This window comes from Amblyomma americanum, chromosome 1 (genome assembly GCF_052857255.1).
Source record: "Amblyomma americanum isolate KBUSLIRL-KWMA chromosome 1, ASM5285725v1, whole genome shotgun sequence".
In the NCBI taxonomy this organism is placed as follows: Eukaryota; Metazoa; Arthropoda; class Arachnida; order Ixodida; family Ixodidae; genus Amblyomma; species Amblyomma americanum.
The window spans coordinates 191,758,301-191,781,958 of NC_135497.1; the positions used below are offsets into that span (position 1 = coordinate 191,758,301).

The 23,658-nt window shown below is 45.2% G+C and overlaps 1 protein-coding gene across 4 annotated transcripts in view; it reads left to right on the forward strand.

Moving 5' to 3' along the window:
- LOC144114410 (phosphatidylinositol 3,4,5-trisphosphate 3-phosphatase and dual-specificity protein phosphatase PTEN-like) overlaps positions 1–23,658 on the forward strand; it is a 93,634-nt gene that overhangs the window by 68,875 nt on the left and 1,101 nt on the right. For all 4 annotated transcript variants that reach the window (XM_077648133.1, XM_077648134.1, XM_077648132.1 and 1 more), the window contains one exon: positions 11,444–11,552. In XM_077648133.1, the coding sequence (XP_077504259.1) occupies positions 11,444–11,552 (109 nt within the window). The remainder of the gene's footprint in view (positions 1–11,443; positions 11,553–23,658) is intronic.

Below are 23,658 nucleotides of genomic sequence, written 5' to 3' on the forward strand. Positions count from 1 at the left end.
ATCTTGCGGCTTTTGTGCTCGTTGCTGGGTTCAATATTTTACGGAGGGAACATAAAGATGCAAAGAAACCTAAACAAATGGAAAGTCAGGTGCCTCGTTGGAAGGTTAACCTTTGCAAGACTTTTATTTTCTGCATGTACAATTCAGCTGTGGGGTGCGCGAAGAGTGCTATATTTAGCACGATAGCATTAAGGGTCTTGCGTCGCCGAAAAGCCGGCGTTGTCTTTGGCCATGAGTGAAAATCCCGACGGAAGCAAAACATTATTCTTGAACAAGACTTTCGGATTGCAAGATGGGTGCGGTGCCCCGTTGGCCATGTAGACTGCTTGGTTTAAGCTGAATAAAGATGGTCCTAGTGAATGCATTGTAGTCTTTGACTGAGTGAAATGGTTTATGGTTACGGGGCTTAACGTCCCAAAGCGACCCGTACTATGAGGGACGTCATAGTGGAGGGCTTTGGATGATTTCGACCACCTGGGGTTCATTAACGTGCACTGACACCGCATAGTACACTGGTCTTTAGCACTTTACCTCCACTGAAATGCGACTGCCACGGCCAGGAGTCGACCCATGTCTTCTGCATCAGAAGCCGAGCATAATAACCACTGAGCCACTGTGGAGGCACTTAATGAACTGTCTTACAGACTTACTGATGCATCATCATCATGATCAGCCTTACTACGCCCACTGCGGGGCAAAGGCCTCTCCCATGTCTCTCCAATTAACCCTGTCCTTTGCTAGCTGCATCCACCCTTTGCCTGCAAACTTCTTAATCTCATCCGCCCACCTAGCCTTCTGCCGTCCCCTGCTACGCTTACTTTCTCTTTGAATCCACTTTGTTACCCTTAAGCACCAGCGGTTATGTTGCCTTCGCATTACATGCTCTGCCCAAGCCCATTTCTTCCTCTTGATTTCGACTTGGATGTCATTAACCCGCGTTTGTTCCCTCACCCACTCTGCCCACTTCTGGTCTCTTAACGCTACACCTATCATATTTCTTTCCATGGCTCGCTGCGTTGTCCTTAACTTAAGCTGAACTTTTTTCGTTAGCCTCCACGTTTCTTCCCTGTAGGTTAGTACTAGTAAGATACAGCTGTTGTACACTTTTCTCTTGAGGGAAATTAGTAAACTGCCATTCATGATCTGAGAGAACCTGCCATATGCGCTCCACCCCATTCTTATCCTTCTAGTTATTTCCCTCTCATGATCCGGATCAGCGGTCACTACCTGCCTTAAGTATACATATTCCTTTACCACTTCCAGGCCCTTGCTGCCAATTGTGAACTGTTGTTCTCTTGCTGGACTGTTGAACATTACCTTGGTTTTTTGCGTGTTAATTTTTAGACCCAGCATTCTGCTCTGCTTGTCTAACTCATTGATCATGATTTGCAGTTCACCTCCTTAGTGACTCAGCAAGGCAATGTCATCAGCGAATTGCAGATTATTTAGGTATTCGCCATTTACTTTTAATCCCAACTGTTCCCAATTTAGGCCTTGGAATACCTCCTGTAAACAGGCGAAGAATAGCATTGGCGAGATCGTGTCTCCTTGCCTGACGCCCTTCCTTATTGGAATTTTATTGCTGACTTTATGGAGGACTATTGTAGCTGTGCAGTTGCTATATATATCTTCCAGTATTTTGACGTAAGGCTTCTTCTACACCCTGGTTACGCAATGCCTGTATGACTGCTGAGGTTTCCACTGTGTCGAATGCTTTCTCGTAATGAATGAATATATAGAGGTTGGTTATATTCTGCGCATTTCTCTATCACCTGATTGATAGTGTGAATATGATCTATTGTGGAATATCCTTTACGAAAGCCAGCCTGATCATTTGGTTGATTAAAGTTGCCCTGACTATATTAGCGATTACCTTAGTAAATAACTTGTAGGCAACGGGTAGTAAGCTGATCGGTCTGTAATTTTTCAAGTCCTTGGCGTCTTCCCTTCTTATCAATTAAGATAATGTTTGCATTCTTCCAAGCTTCTGGTATGGTCGAGGTCAATGCGTATACAGGGTGGCTAGTTTTTCTAGCACGACCTCCCCCCCATCCTTCAACAGATCTGCTGTTACCTGATCCTCCCCAGCTGCTTTTCTCCTTTCCATTGCTCCTAAGGCTGTCTCTACTTCTTCTTTTGTTACTGGCGGGATGATGCATTGCTGTGCGCTACTGTTTCTCTCATTAACGCTCTTATTGCATTGGCTACTGTACAGATCTGTGTAGAACTCTTCGGCTAAGTTAACTATCTTATCCATATTGCTAATGACATTGCCCTCCTTGTCTCTTAACGCACACATCTGGTTTTTACCTATGCCTAGTTTCCTCTTCACCGCTTTTTGGCTACCTCCGTTCTTTAGAGCATGCTCGATTCTTTCCATATTAAACTTCCTTATGTCGGCTTCCTTGCACTTATTTATTAACTTTGATAGCTCTGTGAGTTTTATTCGGTCGGTAGGGTTAGACTCCCTCATGCTTTGGCGCTTCTTAATCAGATCTTTCGTCACCTGAGATAGCTTCCCGGTATCCTGTCGAACGGTCCTACCGCCTACTTCTATTGCCCACTCCGTAATGGTGGCTGTCAGATTATCGTTAATTGTATGAACATCAAGATCGCCTTCCTCAGTTACAGCTGAATATCTGTTTTGCAGCGATATCCTGAATTCCTATGCTTTCCCTCTTACCGCTAACTCGTTAATGGACTTCCTCTTCACTAGCTTCTTCAGTTCTCTCTTCAAGTCTAAGCTAATTCGAGGCCTTACCATTCTGTGGTCGCTACTACGCACCTTTGCGAGGATGGCCACATCCTGAACGATGCCAGGTTGAACGCACAGTATGAAGTCGATTTCATTTTTATTCTCTCCACTGCGGCTCTTCTATGTCCCCTTCCTGTTCGCTCGTTTGCGGAAGAAGGTATTCATGATCCGTAAATTATTTCTATCTGCGAATTCGACTAATAACTCTCGCCTGCTATTTCTAGAACCTATCCCATAGTAGCCTACCACATGGTCGCCAGCCTGCTTCCTGCCCACCTTTGCATTGAAGTCGCCCATCAGTACAGTGTACTGTAATTTTACTTTATTCATCGTCGATTCCACGTCTTCATAGAAGCTTTCAACGGTCTGGTCATCATGGCTGGATGTAGGCACATAAGCCTGCACCACTTTCAGCTTGTACCTCCTATTGAGCCTAATTACAATAGCTGCTACCCTCTCGTTAATGCTATAGAGCTCCTCTACGTTGCCAGCTATATCCTGATTAATGAGGAATCCCGCACCTGGTTCTCGTCTCTCCGCTAATCCGTGATAGCACAGTATGTGTCCGTCCTTTGGTACTGTATACGCCTCACCTGTCCTCCTCACTTCACTAAGCCCTATGATATCGCATTTAATTCCCGCTAGTTCCTCGAGCAGCACTGCTAGGCTAGCCTCACTAGATAAAGTTCTAGCGTTAAGCATTGCCAGGTTCAGATTCCAATGGCGGCCTGTCCGGAGCCAGAAATTCTTAGCACTCTCCGCTGCGTCACAGGTCTGACCGCAGCCGCTGGGGAAAGAGGGCCGAGGGTTAATTGGTTTGTTCATAGAAAGTTTTGGCTAAGTACTACACCAGGGTGGCCAAATCCTGTTCTGGTGAGGGAGTGCGTTATCGGTTCTGGTCACCGAGATCAGGCCACACCCCAGGCCTTGTTATGCAGTTCCATCGACACGCGGATTTTTTTTTTTTTCAAATCCGGTGGAGAATTGCGCGGCACCAGGATTTGAACCCCGGTCCTCCTGCACGCGAGACGGACTCTCTGCCTCTACGCCATTGCTGCATCTACGCACTGATGCATACAGCCAGCTATATCTTTAGCTAGCATGTGCGACTGCTGCTTTTTCTGTGCTCCTCTGCTTTATGACGAAGCAGACTTGCGGAAAGCTCAATATTAAGCATGGGCTTTGTGAGCCTGTGCTTAGATTTGATATTTTCGCAAGTTTGCTCCGTCATAAGCTGCAGGAGCATGAAAAACGCGGCCGTCACGGACGCCAGCTAAAAGTTTGGCCAACTGTACACGCATAATTATGAATATGCACGTAAACGCTACTACATTTGCTTTCCTTTTCTAACTGATCTTTTGATGTGAATAAATGTTTAGCTGTGAGAATGTATGCTTCAGGCAATTATTCCGTAGTTCATGACTTATAAAAGCAGTCATTCTGTGAAGACAGGCAGAGGAAAAGTCGGTATTTCGAGCACTGAATGTGGCTTTTAGATGGCGAGCCTTCACGTCAGCACCATTTTGTAATTAACGTGTTCAGAAGTTGGGCCAATGGTTGCTTCTATTAGAAGTAATGCTTCATGTCCGGCTGCATCGAAGGGTTCTCGAGTGATGTGTGCAGAGGTGGAAAGGGAGAGAGAGAGAGCGAGAGCATCTTGCGGCCTGTTTTACACGTGGTTTTTGCAAAAATGAGATCATTTTTCAAGGTCGTCGTTTGCTCAGTTTATGTCTGAGACCTGACGAACTGTCCCCTCGATCTACCTATGTGCTGATTGTTGTTTTGTAGCCTTGGAGCTGAGCGGCCAGCTCTGAACTGACCATGATGTGAGGGCACGGGTTCCCCTTTTTCATCCCCCCTTGTGTAGTGCTGCCAATTTGTGTTTTTCTCCGTCTCGGGTTTCATACATAATTTAATGATTCTTGCTAAAAACCGCAGCGAAATTTTCAAAATGATACGGAAAAAATGTTCTGACCGGGCCTGAAAATGGTTGCTTTTTTCGGATTCAGGCGTTTTACAATCTAGCACAGGTGGTCTCTGATCCTTTTTGAATATTGGTAGAGGGCCTCCCTCACTTTAAGCACTGGTCATAGCACGCTGTATTTGTTGGCAGCGACTTAGCTAAGTGGCGGTTCTTTGCGACCATCTGCAGGTCTTCATTGCTCGGTCGGCCGCACTTCTTTGGATGTGCTTCTCCATTGGCTATTTTCATGAAAAACGCTTCAGCGCTGGAGTCATACAGCGTTCTCTTTGTACAAGCATAATTTTCAAGGCCAGTAAGCAGTAAGCCCATTTCATACCATACGTCCACAAAAAAACGGTCCGATGTGGGTAGAAAACACCACTTTGATATGTTCGGCATTAAGTTGCCACGTCCACATATGTGGGCGCGCCACTCTGAACATCCGCCGTAGCACTTTTTCTTTGTCTATGGCGATGAAAATTGGTGTGCCGTTTCTACATTAACCTATCAACATATTCCAAGCCCTAAATTCTATCATTCACGACCATTTGTTAAGATGGAATGCAGAAAGAAAAGCTATTCACTCATCCCGCCAAAAAACGATGTGATGCACATATTTTCTTCTTTTTTACAAACGCATTTCACTGTAGCTGCAAGAGATGGCACCACAAACTTGACAGGAAGTTTCCAAATGGTAAGAGCGCAGTACTCGAAGGTGGAAATTCGTCTTGCATACGAAAATATGAGGAGGCTTAGGTTGCGTCCACTTATGTGGACCCAGCGCCTGAAGGGGATAATGACTGCACCTTTCCTTCACAGAAAATTTGAAGTTAGCTTTGAGTTTTTTTGTGGAATTATAATTTGCCATTTACTCTAATTGTTTGCAGGACTAGTTTTTCATCAGTGTTATGCCATATGTGAGAAAAATGAAAATAAGGTCTTCACAAAAATTAAGCCATTCCTTGTATACAGAGCTTGCTGCCTGTAATTCTGAAGTTGAAGCAGAGCAAAAGTGTCATGAGTGTTCATTGTTTGTTGTTTGCGAAGTAGTGTACTGAAAAATTGTGCTTGTGTAGATCTAGAAAATTTCTCTTCGCCTGGTTGACATGTGCCAGTGGCTATTAGGGCTCTAGTGAGGAGGAAAAACTTTATTACTTCCAAAAAAAAAATGGAACTTGAGGTCGACGCTAAGGGAAATGTGAGATTTTGCTAGCTTCCTTGGATATGACTTCCTGTTTGAGCAGGAAAAAGGAATTAAAGAAATGCAAATGACAGTAAAACAGTCATGGGTGCTATGTAAATGCAAATACAGTAAAACCTCAGTAATTGTTTATTGGTAAAAATTAGAAATACCAAATAATTTGTGGAATTCTTGCAGTTCCATAGTTTCTAATGTAAATTTTGCTGGATAATTGAAGCTGGCAGCTTGCACCACTTAGCTTAATTAGAAGACCTGGGTTGCTGTGCACGAACGCCAAAGCTCGCTGCGAACTCAAGAACGCCTGAATTTCTCTGATCGTAGTGTCGCGCAGCTTATAATCGGCATGCAGGCTCGCATTCAGCAGTTCAATACTTAATCGAACTCTTCAATGCTACTCTCATCGTTGCACAAGACGGTGACATTACACCAGCTGAAATGACCTCTCCAGTTCACTAGCACTTGACCACCAACGTGCTCAGCAGCGTTCAGCGCACTCGAACCGCATGCACTGCCAACATAGAATATTGACCTAGAGGGCTGCACATCACTTTATCCAATATGGCAGGGTTACGGAGGATTGTTTCCAGGGTCAGTTAAGTAGAATTGTGCTTGATTAAAATTTCAAAATAACCTTGCGCTAGTTTGTCTATGGTCGCAACCTCATGTGGGCCAATCTCCTTTCTTGAGAATGTAAAAGAATAAGCAATAGACAAGGAAGAATTCATTGTGTGGCGTTTGAAAATGTTCGGCATGAAAGCAGAGCAGTAGATGCTGAACATGCAAAGACTTTGAAGGCAATTTAACGTAAGTGTTATCAGTGATGAGGACTGTTGTACAGTGGGTGAATAACAAACACAGATCAGGTAAACAAGACCTAGCGGTTGTCAACATGTCATGCTGTTCTGCAGAAAACAAGCTTTAGAAAAGTTTGGAAGTCACTGTGGCTTGAGTTTTTTTAACCATGTGCTACCTTAGATATGAAAATAGATTTCTAAATGTGTACATATGGAAAGCGAGGACAGTGAGGTTGCCTTTTGCCGTGCACTGCATGTCTTCTCAGGGTAATTAACTATGCTTTGTGCTTTCACTTTGTTCGTGACCAGTGAGTGGAAGGCGTGTAATGAATGTAAAGCCGCTATGACAGTTTTTTTGTCCGATCCTATTTGATTCCTGCCATCCGCCCATATGTCTGACTTATTCCAGCAGCAATGCAAAAGTTGAAGTGCAAAAAAGAATCAAAATGAAATAGAATTCGAATGACATAATATCTAACTCCGCTCTCCCCTTTTCATTGATAATAAAGCACCATATCACTATGCATGCTTCCTCTAATAAGGCCTGCAATTACAGAGACAACAATCCACAAACTGCTTGCATTTGAAATTTGCCCGTGTGCTTAGCTATGTTTCCAAATAAATGGCACCTCATATTTACATAGGCCTTTGTGGTCCAAGCAAATAATCTTTAGGGATCAGGCTGGGTGCCTGATAAGAGGGGCACTGTAACATCCCTACAAACATGCCACTGCATTGCGGAAACTTCCTGTTCCCAAGTGCTTTCTGTATTGCTGGCACTATAAAACTTAAGCAGTAATACTTAGCAGCTCTTCTATGTCATTGGCATACAAACATCCATGTAACAGCACTCCTAAGATGTATTTTATTGCAGAACTTCGACAATGTCTGAATGGGCCAGCAAAACACTCAGGCAGTGGAGCAAACTGTGCGGTTCAGCGCGTGCCAGTTCTTCTTGGACTAGTACACTGCACTGCCACAGCATGACGACAGTTTCGTGAAAATCATCAGTAGTTTCTATTTCGTGCATGCCATGTGCGAGTCCACACTCATTCATGTAGAAAACACTGCACCGGTCCTGTATTGCCTGGGTGAAGTGCATTTACTGCCCCTGTCGCCAGCCCTTCTGCACATGCTATTTAGGGCTGTGCCGCGCCACTAACCTGATGTATCTGCCCTTGGACACTGCCCTTGCGTGCTCGGAGAGTGGGAGCATAAAATATCTGACGAACAGTGCAGAGCTTAGCCAGTAACTGAATCACATAGAAATTGATGCGTGGCCATGTTCTGCAGATGTTAAAACTGGCGTGATTGACATTCTGGTGACTGTCAGTGATGCCACAAACATGACGAGTATAAAATTTTAGTGTTTTTGCTACAAGGGGAATTATTCATTAAATGTAGACCGCAGCTTAGTCAAGTGCAGTAGTAGGGATTTTAAAGGGACTGACCACTGGCCGAAACGTGTCATAAGATTATGACGAAAGTGAAAAGATCGTGCCTCAAATTGAAGTGAGCACTGCAGTATCAAAGAAATGAGGATTCATAATTTTAATTTGGCATTGAAAATCGCATAAAAACCCGCCATTGTCAGTGTAGCCCACCACTTGTCCACATCTCGGTAAAATATCGCTTATATGTTTTAAGTGCCCAGTGTTTTTTTCTTTCATGAGTGTTCATCATGTTTTGTTGCAGTTTACTCTCTCTCCAGTGTGTCCTTTCACGAAAAGCAACGCTCCCTTCGCATTGTCTACCACGCGCTTTCAGCTTTTGTAATTGGATGGCACCATAGTGTTTTGAATTTCTTAAATGGAGCAGCAACCATGGCCTACTAAACCTTTCGTCGATGAGGCGTGCATCACTGTGCCGTTACATCTTTGGGTGTGGAAACTAACTGGGACACTACTCTACTCTAAGGATATCCTAATAATACAGCCTGGTGGGTAAGATCTATATTAGTTTTTGATACAGCACTTTTGACGACGTGTAATCGCCATCGCGTTCGCTAATCACAGTTTTCAGCATCGGGATGCATAAAAATGGGCACATGCACTTATTTAAATGTTCTTGGTAAAAATTTTCCTTGGTGTTTCCAACATTACCGTTGCGGAATCCAGCACCCTAGACAGCAAGATTTTTGTTGCGGTGGAAAAAATTGGGTCCTCAAAATTCAGTGTTCAGTCCCTTCAAAGAGCTGCATGCAGTATAAAAACGTTTCACGTTTACTTTTCTCGTTTTGCTTCGTTTCAGATAATTCGAATGCTCACTTAATTTGAATATTTTACGCAGTCCATTGGGCTTCGAATAAATGGAATTCTACTGTCCGCTCTTAGACTCAGATGCATTTTTCCAGCTGATGAAGAGCGAACATGCTGCCTATGTTGTAAAAGCACATTCAAAGTGTAACTCCATATATGTAATATGTATGTGTGTAACTAGATATAGTTTACGTACTCAGGATGTGCCTGCCATCGGTGTAACAGAAAAGAAACCTGAAGTGTATGACAGGCACTCTTGCAACAAGACAGCAGCCATTGTGTAGAACATTTCCTCGGCGCACATACTAAATAACAGTCATTGTCATGCATGCAAATGTTGGGTGGAAAGCACATTTAGAAGTGGATTTAAAGAGTGGAAATAGCATTATTGTGACTAAGCTCCAGAAGGAGAAGGAGGGAGCATGGACACAGTGCAGACTAAGGAAGGGTGCACTTTGCTGTGACACTTGCATTAAATACTAATACCTACTAGAATCAAAGCTAGAAAAAAAATTTTTAAACCAAAGATAGTGAAGTGATTACAAAACCAGCAGCACTATTATAACTATCTACACCTATGCAACAGATAAAAATCCCTAGGGACAAATGCATCATTGAGGCATCATGTCCGTTGCCCTGCTATTAAGCAATGCATTTAGCCACGGTTCATTTCATTGTAATAGTTCTTCCTCATTACGACCTACTATGTCATTTGTGGGCACTGGCAAAATAAGTTTTAACGATAACAGCTTAGGTTTGGTCAGTATGACTAGCCTGTTTATACTGCATCAACAAATCAAAAAAGGCCATCGCAACTAAAAGTGAAAGTAGATGTCGATTGGGATGTTTAATGTGTTTTTATGTTTCATTATTTTTTCCTGTTATAAATTTATAATGGAATGTCGGGAACACAACATAGTGTCAAATAGGAATAATTGCTTTCAGAACCTTCATGGAGAGTTTATGTTCTACGTGGGTCCCACTTTTTTCGCAGGAGAATTTCTCCGATGTAGCAACATTGCAATCTTCACTTCACATTATTTTCCTTAAAGACCCTTCTGGAGGTATTACATAAGGGTTGGGGTTACAGATATTTGGAAAAGAAAAAAAAAGTACAGGTCATTGCCTTTGAGAATGGGTTGACACGACTTCAAGAAATGTCATTCCAATGAAAATGTGAGTTCATTAACATTAAGGTCATTACTATTTACTGGGTTTGATGAGAGTTCGACTCTGTACGGGATTCTTCAAGGCAAATTTTGACGATTAACTGCTGAATTGTCCTTAAGGGTAATGGAGTGGATTCCAAGAGAAGGCAAGTGTAGCAGGGGGCGGCAGAAGGTGAGGTGGATGGATGAGATTAGGAAGTTTGCAAGCGTAGGGTGGGTGCAGCTCGCAAAGGAGAGGGTTAATTGGAGAGACATCGGAGAGGCCCTTGCCCTGCAGTGGGTGTAGTCAGGCTGTTGATGATGATGTCGAAATAGTTCTTAGTTTCTGAAAGAGGATCTGAAAGGGGCTCTCAATAAAGGTGCAGTATTCCTGGGATGTGAAATAACACCGCTTCACAATTACCGTCCAGCAAGAATTTTTTTAATGCGTATTGTAGAAGCCGAGTTATCTGTAGTCAGTATTTGAATTTCAGCGTCTTCGCACCTTTCCTCTCCTCTCGTCACATTTTGCATGCTCAGAGGTCGGTGGTCCTCTGCTGGCCCCACTCACTCGGCCCCACTGCCGGCTGCTGACGTGTGGGGGATTCCCCAGTGGGGTGGTGAAGCTTCTGACCCAGCAGAGGAGTGACATAGCTGACTGGCCGCAGCCATGGTAGCTGCGTGACTTCTGAAAAAAAATCTAAAACCAATAAACCAATAGCCATCTCTGAATGGAAATATGCAGGAGTATTAGACGGAGGAGGGTGTGACCATGAAAAAGTCTCTGGAAAGGGCTTGCCAACTTTCATGCACGATTGTGGGTTATCTGCTGCATGTAGAAGTGTATTATTTGACTGAGGTGCTTATGACGACAGAATGTAGTGATCGAGCGAGTTTATGTGCTCTCCACAGAAAGTGATAGAGAGTCCCTTTAAGTCTATGGAATAGTGTGGAGTTTTGTTTTTTTCTCTGCACAGTGCCTAGGTCAGCAGTTTTTCGAATTACATATCTGAAAACACTGCTTTAAAAAACGATGATAGCAATGGTGTCTGTAGAACACCTGGCATGTGGCTACCTCTTCCATCATTGTGATGACTCTAGTAATGCAGGACACCTCCTGCTGGTGTCCAAACCATTAAAGAATCCTTAATAATACCTCTGTTTACCTTTTGTCATTGCCTGCAACTTCTTGATGGCAGTTGTCTGGTATGTCCATTGTGCTGTTTGATTTTTTTCTTGTCTGCATAAACTTTTCTTCTGCAGGGTTCACAGTTGTGCTGTTTAATTGTTTTCTTGTCTGCATAGAACTTATTTTCTTCTGCAGGGTTCACAATGGGGGTGAAGAAGAGGTGAGGACACTGGTATTGTGCAAGGACGACCTTGACAAGGCATACAAGGACAAAACTCACAGCAAATTTAGTAAAGACTTCAAGGTTGGCATTTTTGCTCATCTTTGCTGCTATGATCAATGTGTGCCCTTTATATCACAAGACTGCACTATGGTTTCTTTGGCTGTGCAGACAGACGGGTAGTGATGAGCTGAACACTTTGTTTTAAATGAGGTTTTTTTTTTTGTAGTAATGCCCTGTGTTTTAATTTTTAGTTTGAGGTTGCTTTGGGAATTAGCGAAGCCCCACTACAACAAATGCCACTGCAACAAAGCACCTCCATTCCCCACCAGCAGCAAATATAATGCAACAAACTTCCCCCCAAAATGAACATATTTTTTTCGATGAGATCTACGTCAGTGAAGTCTTGGGGAAGTAAAACCTTCAGAATTTATTTTACTGTGTAAGAGACATAAGGCCATCAACCTTCATGCACCATCACTTGGTTTCACCAAGAACAGCTGCCCATTCTCTACAGGTTAGCGTAGGGAACCTGTGCTGCAGTTGTTCCTCTGTGCAACCAGACATTACCACTAACAGCCACTTTGGTCGCAACCGAAGCAGGCCACATTTGGGACTGTGACACATTTTTGCCTGAATCATAGAGTTTCTCGTTTTGGTATGCCCGACATGCCCTAGTCGCACAGATGCATTCTGTGTGTGACCTCAGCAGAGTACGAATGCTTGTGTCTCAAGAAGTGCTTAGGCAGGTGGTATCGTGGAAGTTCTACGCATCCTGTTCAAAACAACTTTCTCCACTCAGTAGTCTATGTGTTAGAGTAGTGCGATCAGTATGGAAACGCTTATGTTGTTTCCACGCGAATTTGAAAATTAGATATGGTTTAAGATGGGGCACGGCTTTCGGAGGTGAAGTTTTTTATTTTTTGGCATGGAGTGATGAAATTTGGCGCACTTATTGGAAAGTGCACTAAATGAATGAATAAATGCACATTTTCACTCATATATCTTCAGTAGTTATAATGTGCTCCATTCCTCCACCAAACTTGCAGAAAGCCTGGCGTGACAACAAAACACGGTAGGAGCCTAGAGTCGCTCTTGAATTTTAGCCAAAGGAATAGTTCATGCAGTCTCCAAATATTTTTGTCAACCTGAGTGCTCAACCTGCCTCTTCCTTTGGTCCTTTTTCTTTTCAAGCTACCTTTCACCATGAATCAAATTCAACTCGCCAACTTTTCACCTTACTACTGAGTGTTTTCTACACAGAACTTTATATCCATGCTTGCTAATGCACTTTTTACAGTCATGTAAAATTTGTGAGAGGGAAAGATTGGAAAGTAATTCAGAAATATACGAATGGCACTGCATGAAGACTTTATCGAGGAACACAGTGCAACAAACTGCATGAAAATTCATGAAACCAATGTCATGCTGTGCTTTCTGCAAGCAGTGTAGTCAGGTCAAAAAAAAAAGAACATTTTTTAAAAATCACTTCTGGGCTGTTTTCAGGGAAAATCTTTTGCTATATAATTAGAAAGACCTTATAGATATATACTCCAGTGTTATCTAAAATTTGATTTTTTTCGAGATTCTCGCTATTTGAAAGCTGCATCCCCCCTTAGAGATCATTTCTAAGAGAAGTCTCTTGATCTCTAGAAAACGCAACGCAAACAGCGAATGATGTGAGAGGCAGGCCTATAATTATGCAAGACAATGCATGTGAAACAAATAACCTCATGGTCCTGACTTTTTCTTTATTGATGTCAGCATTCACAGGCCTTCACTTCTCTCCATCATATTTGACTAATAAAACACCCCAGTCTAATTATTATGCAATAAAATCTCGTTAATTTGAACTTCAGGGGACCGGAAGAAAATGTTCAAAGTATCAAATGACCTGGGAAAATAGCCAAAAATTGAGGGCAGCATGATAAATTTGTTTGGTAAAAGACTGGGCAATGGTTGTTTGATTTTAAGACGACGACACCGCGTGGCAATGACTGCATTTTAAAGTTGCCATCAATGCTTTATTGCGTGTGTACTGTCGCGAGCATCTAAGCAGAACTGTTCCAAACTTGTAAAGGTCCTCCTGCATGCTTCACAGTGCGATGCGGTGGAGCTCTGCCTCTACCATGTTGCACCCATTATAAGCTGCACCGTCACCTGTGAGGAGGCTTCACTGCATGAACACCAAATGCTGTTCGCCTACGAAGTATCTGGATTTCCGAATTAACGGGAGTGAAATTAATGAGCTTTTACAGTGAATGCTTGTGGAGTACCGTGAAAACCCGTGTATAATACGAATCCGAATATAATACAAGGTGAAATTTTAGAGATGCAAAATGGGAAAAAAAGTTTTGCCCGCATATAATACAAGTGACGAAAGCAAAGAGAAGGTATTTATTGAAATCGGGCCCTGCACTTCAATCAATTTCATCTTCAGCGGCGCTTTCTTCAGACATTTCTTTGTCCGACAAATCACCCCAGAGGTACTCGTCTTCTGTGCCATCGAGGGTGTTCGAGACGCCGCACTTCTTAAAAGAACAGCGCACAAAGTTGGGATGGTCGCCCACACGTCCACAACCCATTTGCACAGCATGGCTGGCGATGCCTACTTCAGCCACCCTGTCGGCGTCACTGCAGGCTCACGTGAGTGCATCCACTCAGCGTGGCACCTTTTGACTGCGTACTTGAAGGGTTAACACAAACATCAAGAGGCTGCAGTTGTGAGGTCATCCCACCCGGGATCACGACGAGTTCAGTGCCTCAGTCGCCTAGCAGCCTCTTCACAGAGTCGGCCAAATGGCAACGAAACGCATCCAGCACGAGGATGGACGGGTATGACAACAGTGCACTGGGCTGCCTACACCACACGGACTTTACCCAGTCAAGGACAAGACCCTCATTGATCCAACCTTTCTCATGGCATCTCGCGATGACATTTTTGGGCAGCTCCTCGCCTTTCGGCATTGTCTTGCGCTTGAAGGTGACACGGGGTGAGAGCTTGTGGCCGTCTGCCGTGCACGATAGCATGACTGTAACTCGCGTCTTCTCATTGCCAGTGGACCGGATGCTAACCTGTTTAGAGCCGTTCTTGTGCACGGTGAGGGGCGATTGTTACAAGCATGATGGCCCTTGCTGAGACACGCACCGGCTCGGCGGTCGTCGTCAGCGGCTACAGTCCGAAGAATACCCACCACGTTCAGCTGTGCAAACAACACATGCACTCCCCGTGCCGTGCCTTTTTATTCTCACACGATCGTGGCGCTGCCTCTTGGTGGCGCTACGTGACTGAATGAAAATGAAACTAGCATATGACAACATTGTAACAGTCCTCCCCCATTAGTTTGTTCAAGGAGAGCATTATGTTGAGTAGTGCTGCACTGGCTTGTAGCTTCTAGTGCTTCTTCGCAACTGAAGCTTGCTGCACACTGACTTAGGAAAGTTCATAGCAGTCTCTTCTGTGCCACTAGTCTCACTCAGTGCTGGCTCAGAGTGCAGAAACAGCAAGGTCAGTGTCACGCACAGTTACTGGATGGCTGCAAGCGTTTTGTGTCAGGAGGCCCAGCGGTTGGCTCGGAGACTTCTTGGGATTGAGGACGAAGGTGGTCACCTTGCCTATGCCAGGCAGTACTCTCACTGAGAGAGACTGTAGCTGCTGACTGACCTGTGGTGCTTGTATAACACGTGCAGGTACCCACGGTAGCCCCTGCCAAAAGTTCTTCGTGAATGCGTGGTCTCCTACGTTTGGCAGTGGAGAAGAACGGCACCCTTTATCGGCCTGCAGCTTCTAAGTTGTCTCAGCAGCACTGAAGTATTCGGACTTGAGTGAAGAACATCCAAAGGTGTCTTGAACATCCCATGAACATTTTACACGGTACTCTGCCTGTGACTTCATGTGGTGTGGTTCTGTAATGAAGTAAGAACCGTGAAATCTGGGTTTGAAATGATCCGGGTCCACTCTTCTTGATCTTGTTCTTGACAGTCTGTACGACGCGCTCTGCCGCACCATTTGAAGCTGATGGTAGGGAGGTACAAGCAAGCGACATATTCCATCACCGTATTTACGTGATTGTAAGTCGACCCCCCAACATCACATTTCTGAAAAAACAAACTTGGAGGTCGTTTACACTTGGCCTTTAATAATAGAACAACGCGATAGCACTATCCTGCGGCCTCCGCTTATCGCCAGCTGCTGTCGGCTGCCGCGTGCGGGCGCGCCCGTGAGCACATCCCAAAACGAAAATGTATTAGTCACTGGACTACCCATCCTTACTAGCGCTGCCGTCGTGATCGCTGCTGCGGTCCCACAGCTCGTTCTAACATCGTTGTGCAGCGAAATCCCGCACTTTACAAACAGCCACATCTCGACATCGCTTGGAACGGCTGAAAATTTTGCCTCGTTGCAGCTGCCACACCTGTATCACCCGTTGCGAACGTCGAACTTGCGGCCCGGTGCGCAGTTCGTTTCTTCGGCGTAAAGAATGACAGCCATCTTGAGTGTAGCCGTGAACGAGCGCCGGCTGCTTGCCAGACCCGGAGCACAAATGACGAATCACTACATTAAAAACTTGTGAAATGCGGCCAGCAGTAGTCAAATGCGCCAGAGCCAGAGAAAAATTACGCGCAAGCGGCATCGGCTCTTCCGTCGGCTACCGACACTCCCCGGCGCCGCTGCGATTCCTACGGGGGGTCCTGCCTCGATTGGAACAGCGGCCCTTCCATCAACTATGAACGCTCCCTTGAGTGCCGAGTGCGCGGTTAGTTAAAAGCAAACAAAAAAACTTGGACGTCGCCTATTAAGAGTAGAACGCGAATGTGTTATCGGCTACCGCTGCTTATCTGTAGCCGCAATCTCCGGCCACGTGTGGGGAGTGCGCTGGTGCCGGTTTGCTGCTTATTGACAGCCACCATCGGTTGCCGCGCGCAGGGTGAGGATGCCGGTTCTGCGCGTTGACATAGCAGCTGCTCAAGGCCAGCACTAAGAGCAATGCGACAGAGCCACACAGCAAAAATGCACGCATTAGCATGCCTGATATGTCATTGTCTAGTCATCGTCTCTCCTTTATTTTATGGTCTGGTGCTTTGGTTTCGATATTAAGTTGACCCCCCCCTTACTTCGGATTTTCAAATTTTGAAAAATAGGTCGACTTACAATTGTGTAAATATGGTACATGTCAAGAATTCCAAATGTTGCTCACTTGCAAGGGCAGGTTCATTATCGGACACGATGAGTTCTGGCAGTCCATGCTTTGCAAGTGCTGTTCGGAATGAATTGATAACAACATCTGTTGACGTTGACGTCACTGGGAAAACTTCGACCCATTTTGAGTAGGTGTCAACAATGACCAGGAAAGTACGACCCAAAAACAGCCCCCAAAGTCTACGTGAAGCCTTGACCAGGGCCTCTGCGGAAATGGCCATGGTATATGCTGACTGCGTTGTGGTGCACGCGGGTGGGCTTTGCAGGTTGTATAGCTCTTCATGCTCCTAGCGATATCGTCATCAATTCCTGGCCACCAGGCGTGGCTTCTGGCAATTGTCTTGCTTTTCTCAATGCCAGGATGCCCAGCATGGAGTAGCATTGGGACTTCGGCTTGCAAGGATTTTGAGATAACTCGGGAACCCCACAGCAAGCAACCTTCGTGGAGGCTGAGTTCGCTGCTGCTTGCTGTGAATGGAGTTCCTTCTGGTCCTGCTGGAAATCCTTCTCCTTGCAGGACAGCAAGAACTACATGGCTCAAGAGTGGATTATTTTTCGTCGCTTGTGCCACAGTGGCAGGTGACAGTAATCCTGGGTATGCTTGTTCAGGCATGAACATTTCTGTAGGCGTAGGCAGATACATGTTGTTACCTGGCAACGGCAACCTACTGAGGGTGCATGACCCATGTCCAGACCAGGCTTGTACACAAGCTTGTACTTGTATGCAGAAAGTTTCAATGCCCACCTGACTAGTCGTGGTGATGCTTCTGCTGGAATGGGTTTGTCATCACTCGGTAATCCCAGTAAAGGCTTATGATCCATATAAGCGGTGAAAGAAATGCCCCACAAGTACTGATGGAATATTTCAACACCAAATACGAAGGCTAGTGCCTCTTTGTCAAGTGGACTGTAGTTGTGTTCTGCACGAGACAAACATCTGGAGGCAAAAGCAATGGGCAGTTCTCGACCATCAGATTCTCGGTGTGCCAAAACTGCGCCAATCCCATACGGAGAGGCATCGGAGCTGACACACAGTGGCTTTTCTGGGTCGAAATGCACTAGGACTGGGGCGGACGCTATTATCTGCTTCACTGCACTGAATGTGTTTTCTTGCTCTTTTTCCCACACCCATTTCTTCTCGTTCATGAGAAGCAAATGCAGAGGACAGAGGTGTCCGGAAAGGTTTGGTAGAAAACGCCTGTAGAACTTCACAAGTCCCAAAATACTTTGGAGTTTCTTGACATCACGGGGTGCAGGTGCATGAAGGATGGTAGATACCTTGTTCAAACTTGGAGACAGCCCTTGTTTGTTTATGATGTGTCCGAGGTATTCTACTTGTTTGGCGAAAAAATGGCACTTGTCGAACTTCAACTTAAGCCCAACATTACGGAGTCGAGACAGGACATCCTTGAGGTTAAAAAAGTGCTCTGCATCATTCGAGCCAGTGACAAGGATGTCATCGAAATATACTGCAGCATATGTCAGCCCCCAGAAAGGGTTCTCCATATCCCTTTGGAACAAGGCTGGTGCCGATCACACACCAAAAGGAAGACGTGTACTGGAATAATCTCGTGTGTAGAAATTGTGACATACTTTCTGGAGCCTTCATCAACAACTATTTGCTGGTAGGCATCCTTCAAATCCAGCTTAGTGAACTTTTCACCTCCTGACAGCATGGCTCGCAAGTCCTCAATTCTTGGAATTGGGTGCTTCTCCACCACAGCAACTGGATTAATGATAACCTTGAAATCTGCACAAATCCTGACACATCCATCCTTCTTAGCCACTGGAACAATTGGTGCAGCCCATGCTGAAGAAGCAACTGGCTCCAGGATGCCGTCCCTCTGCAGGCGCTGAAGCTCTTGTGACACCCCATCCTTGAGAGCAAAGGGCTGTGGGCGTGGCTTGAAAAAACTTGGGTGCAGAGTCTTTCAGGATGTGGATTTTGACCTTTGGACCCTTGAAAGTTCCAAGGCTCTGTTCAAACACCTCAGGAAACGCTTGGACAAGGCCCTCAATATAAGAAACAGCATGAATGTCAGCTCGGACGAGAGAAATGTCAATGCCCAGTCCTTGAATGCAGTTTTGGCCCATAAGTGTAGGTGAACATTCCCCAGTCAGGAACAAATGTAACACTGCTCTTCTGTCGCGGAACCGCACTGTGACATCCGCTTTACCTTGAATTGGTGTGAGCTCACCAGAATAGCTTTGCAGGAGTACGTCAGATGGCATGACAGGTACTGAGGGTAGCAGTTCCTGAAGATGTTTTTTTCCCATGATGGAAACACTCTCACCGGTGTCCAGCTCTATATCGAGTGGCTTACCGCAAACGCTGACGGTAAAGGCGAAAGGTGTCGAAGGCGCGACTGTGTTGACTGGCGACATGTCAAACACGTCGGCAGAAGCGCTGTTGTCAACAGTATTGACTTTATGCGTTCCACGCGAAGTTTTGAAAGCTGGAGGCGCGGACGCATGTGGCTTTGTGAACTTTCCTTTCTGCGATGAACCCTGCTTTTTCTTCGAGTTGCACACATCAGCAATGTGTCCCTGCTTCCTGCAGTAATTGCGCATACTGCCGATGTGCTTGCACATGCCGCGAGGTGTTCGTCCCCGCAGCGGTAGCTGCTTTGATGCCGCGACTTGATATGTGGGAAGCGCATTTCTGCTTGAGCTCGCTATCTCGCCAGCATTTTTCTTGGCAGCTTCCATTGCAAGTGCAATTTTTACGGCATCTTCAAACGTAAGGTCTGCTTTCTCGAGCAGCCTCGTCTACACGACTGAGTTGTTGATGCCGCACACGATATGGTCCCTCATTATGTTGCTAAGCTCAGCTCTGAAGTTGCAGTGCTCAGAAAGGCTTTGGAGCAGTGCCACAAAGTTACTGACAGACTCGCCCTCTACGCGAGCATGCACGTTGAACCTAAAAAGCTGCACGACAGCAGATGGCTTGGGGCAGTGATGGTCACCCAGAATAGAAAGAACATCTTGCAAGGTTTTGTCTTGAGGTATGGCGTGCTTAACGAGGTCCCATAAGAGAGCACATGTTTTCTGTCCACAGCAACTAAGGAAGACTGACTTCTTTTTCTCTTCTGCGATGCCATTTGCATCGAAAAAAGCTTTAAGGCGATCAACATAGCAAGGCCATGCATCTCCACCTCGTCCATCGAATGCTTCGAGGTTGCCGAACACTGGCATGACGGAATTCTTGCACGTTGACAGCCGTAGCAGAAGAACGAACTCGCATGCGCAGAAGTGGACGGGGGCCGCTAGAACATAAACTTGAATCGCTTGAATGTCTATTTCCCTCGTCGCCACTTGTTACGAGCATGATGGCCCTTGCCGAGATGCGTACCGGCTCTGCGGTTGCTGCCAACGGCTACACTCCGAAGAACACATACTGCGTTTCACTGTGCAGACTACACATGCTCTCCTCGTGCCGTCCCTTTTATTCTCACACGATCGTGGTGTTGCCTCTTGGTTGCGCCACGTGACAATTGAATTAAAACGAAACTAGCATATGAAAACAACATTGTAACAGCGATGGCATGTCCAGGTAAACCGGCGTTTAATCCGCATCGCCTATTTGCCCTAACTGAAAGTTCTTTGATTTGAACAACAAAATAATGTGGCCCTGAAAAGCCACAAGCAGCTCTTTGAAAGATTCAGGCAGCTTTTATGAAATCGAGGTTCGCCGGCGTACTGAAAATCCAGCAGGGCACATGTAGCAATGGATCCAATGCTTGCTCGCTTTCAAGGCAGAGTTCGGTATCCCTTTTTCTCTTGCAAGCTCCCTAGCTTTTGCCTGCATAAGCTCCACGCTCAGAGCTAGATGCGCGGCTCGCTATTGTTGTATGAACTCAGGGCGAGTTCAATTTCCGGGAATGTGCCATTCTTTGGGCCGCGAAAGCTTCGACATGTCCTGCTGCACGTAAAAAGGGCTTCCTTCTGTCGTCGCTATCCGTGAATGCTTCCCTCGGTGGCACCAAACTGCCTCCTGGCCGCACTGTTGCCGATGTTCTCTGCAGCTAAAATCACCTTTCGCTTGAAAACAGCGGAGTACTGTTTTCGTGGCCCTGACATCTTGCTCTTTCACTGCAGAAAAATGAAGAATGTGCACTTCACAAAGCGTGGTTTACACGTGAGCACGTTCGCTATCGAGCTGCATACTCAACGACTCAACAACGAAGTAACAACGCCGTAGCAGTCATGGTCACAGTGGCACGTGGCACTAGGGTAACGAAGCCAAGCTGTAGCCACGCGTCAGTAAGAAAGCTAAAGCGTAGCCACGTGGCAATAGCAAAACCAAAACTTCGAGCACAATTTTGAAAATTTTTGTTCGGAACCTCAAATAGTATGAGGCGGAAATTTAGGACGCTTATAATAGGAAAGAAACCTCGTATTGTATGCGGGTTTTTACGGTACTTGCCTTAGGCATGTTGGTTGTTGAGCTTTTTTTATGGAAAGGAGGGGTGCACACTTCCGCTGCAGTGTCCTTGATTTCACATATGGACTTGGCACCTTTACATGCACTCACCAGCAACCTGTCAATGACTCCTTATGGTGCTGAGCACATGCAAGGGGTCACCGTGCTACCATCTGGGTGATGGCGTGACATTCACCGAGATTGAGCATGATGTAATCACATGGATGCATTATAGCATGTCAAAATATTTTGATGGCTTCTTCTAGTTGAAGTTTCAACATTTATTGAAAAATATACAATCTGATCCACGAATGGGAAAGAGGGGGTATTGGAGAGGGATGCAAGAGCTTTAAGTAAACATTTTTTTCTTTCTGGCTTTCTGAACTGTTCTATTGGGTGTTTGAATAAACCTTGTCATGTCTGTAAAGTTGTACAGAAATATTTGGCAGGCCTAAAGTGGTAAGAACCTTATTGGAGTATATTAAAGCATGCTTGCGATGCAGCTGCGAATGGATTGCAAAAATAGTGCCATAGCAGTGGCGCTGCTGTTAAAAGAGAAAAAGCGATTAACACTGACTGATTTCTAAAATTAGTCTGTGTTAATGCATTGTCTACTTCAGTGTCACTGTTACTGTGACACTGTTACTGGTTGATTTCATTGCTGTTAAATTTCTGCTTCTGTGAAATGTTTCCTGTGCTCCTTGAACTTAATTGTGGTGGAGTTTGACTATATATTTATTGTAAACTAATCTCATTCGGGTGTCAAGAAGTCAAAATCTATAAAGCGAAGCTTCATCTTCAGTTGGAAAGGTTTTTCATTTCCCATATCTTATGAGTGCGCTGCTTGGGGAGCATAGTGGTGCTACATTATATAGGTGCTCTAAGTGGTGGCTTTAGTGCATGTGCTATGCTTTGTGTAGTATCAGAGTCCTTAAATACCTTTTTACTGGTCATGAATCCTTCGAGGAAGTTGGATATAGGGACAGAAGCTGCTGCTAGGTGCGCTGCAGCAAGCCAGGAGGCAATGAGGCTGCATTGGCACTGCAGGGCTGTGGTACAAGCTACTGCAAAAAGGCTATAGAAGGCATTTGTATTCATTTATGACTATGTCTTAGGCTTTTTTCGTGTGAATATAGGTAAGCCACGTCTGCAGAACAAACATTCCACTTTGTGCGAAAAAGAAATACAGGAAACAACTGTGGCACTCTAACAACGCGTATACTCTTCGCATATTTCGGTGCACCTCCAGTGTGCCATGGTCACTACTTGGAATGCTTTTCATCTTCGAGTGGTGTTTTTTAAGGAAGAATAAGTGTGGCAGAACCTGGCGGAACTGCCGCAAGGAATGTAAACTCTTACCACAGAGCTTTGAAGTCGTTCATCACATGAGCAAACTTAACGCAGCACTGCAGGCGAATGCTGACAGCAGATATGAAGCTGTCAAGTTAATGTACAGTTACAAATAGTTACCTCTGAAGCACACAGGTATTCGAAATATACTGACAAGTTATAAAAAAAAAACAAGCACCCATGTTCCAAATGCCAGTGACTCATTTATTGTCGCCCCACAGTGTGTTCGTAAGTTCTAAAAAAAAGAAATTCTACACTCATCGATCTTCTGCCATGGAGAACAACACGTGACATAGGCGAAATCACTGTTTACGCAGTACAGCTTGCATTATCCATTTATACAATGCCGAGGCACGCCACGGCCACATCTCTGTTTGTACTCACCTATATGCTTTTGCAACAATAAAAAGCAAAGCTCAAGCGCATACAGCTCCTGATTCCACAGCGCGAATCTAATAATGAAACAAGCAAGCAGGAAATGAAGTGTGCAACTTCTTATCTCCTGCTACATACTAGCCATGGTTTACATCAGTTGTGCTGGAGATTTCGACCACGAGATAGGCGCCATTTTCTGCTGTGTCCTGATCAGGCGACAGATCTAAATGGCATCCATAACGTTACTGGCTTGTCAGTGGTCAAGATATCAATCCCGACTTTGACAAGCACACCAGGAGGCCTCCTTTTACGAGCTGGAGCAGTCAGGACAGCATCCGTTCTGAGAGCTAAAAGAAACAACCATCATTTCCTGCTGTGGCATGGCCTATTGAAGCACTCCTAGTCGTTCACAGTCACAGGGTGAGGCAGAAAATGACGCGTTTTCATGCGTTCTCCTGCAGCTGAACCAGCAGTGTGGTGCACAGCTCATCTTCAGCATTCATCGTTACGATCCCACACAGCATTTCACGCACACTACACAGAATAAACTGAAGAAATTTCATGTCAATTCTTTCCATCGCATCACATCGCTGCCAGTGCTCAGCACTTTCCCTCCCCACTGGCCCCCATTTGGCCGGTAGTGCCGCGGCGCGCCCACTCCTGGCAGCGTACAAAGCTCTCTCATAGTGTGATGCGGACTCTTCATGACCAGAAAATTATTGAAGGACTCTGGTAGCAGTGTTTTCATACAGAGTGGGGGCCGTCTTGTAGGCTTACTGCAGTTGTGGTTACATTAGCGGCAGGTTGTCTAGGCTCTACCCAGTTGTTTCTCAATAGGTGTT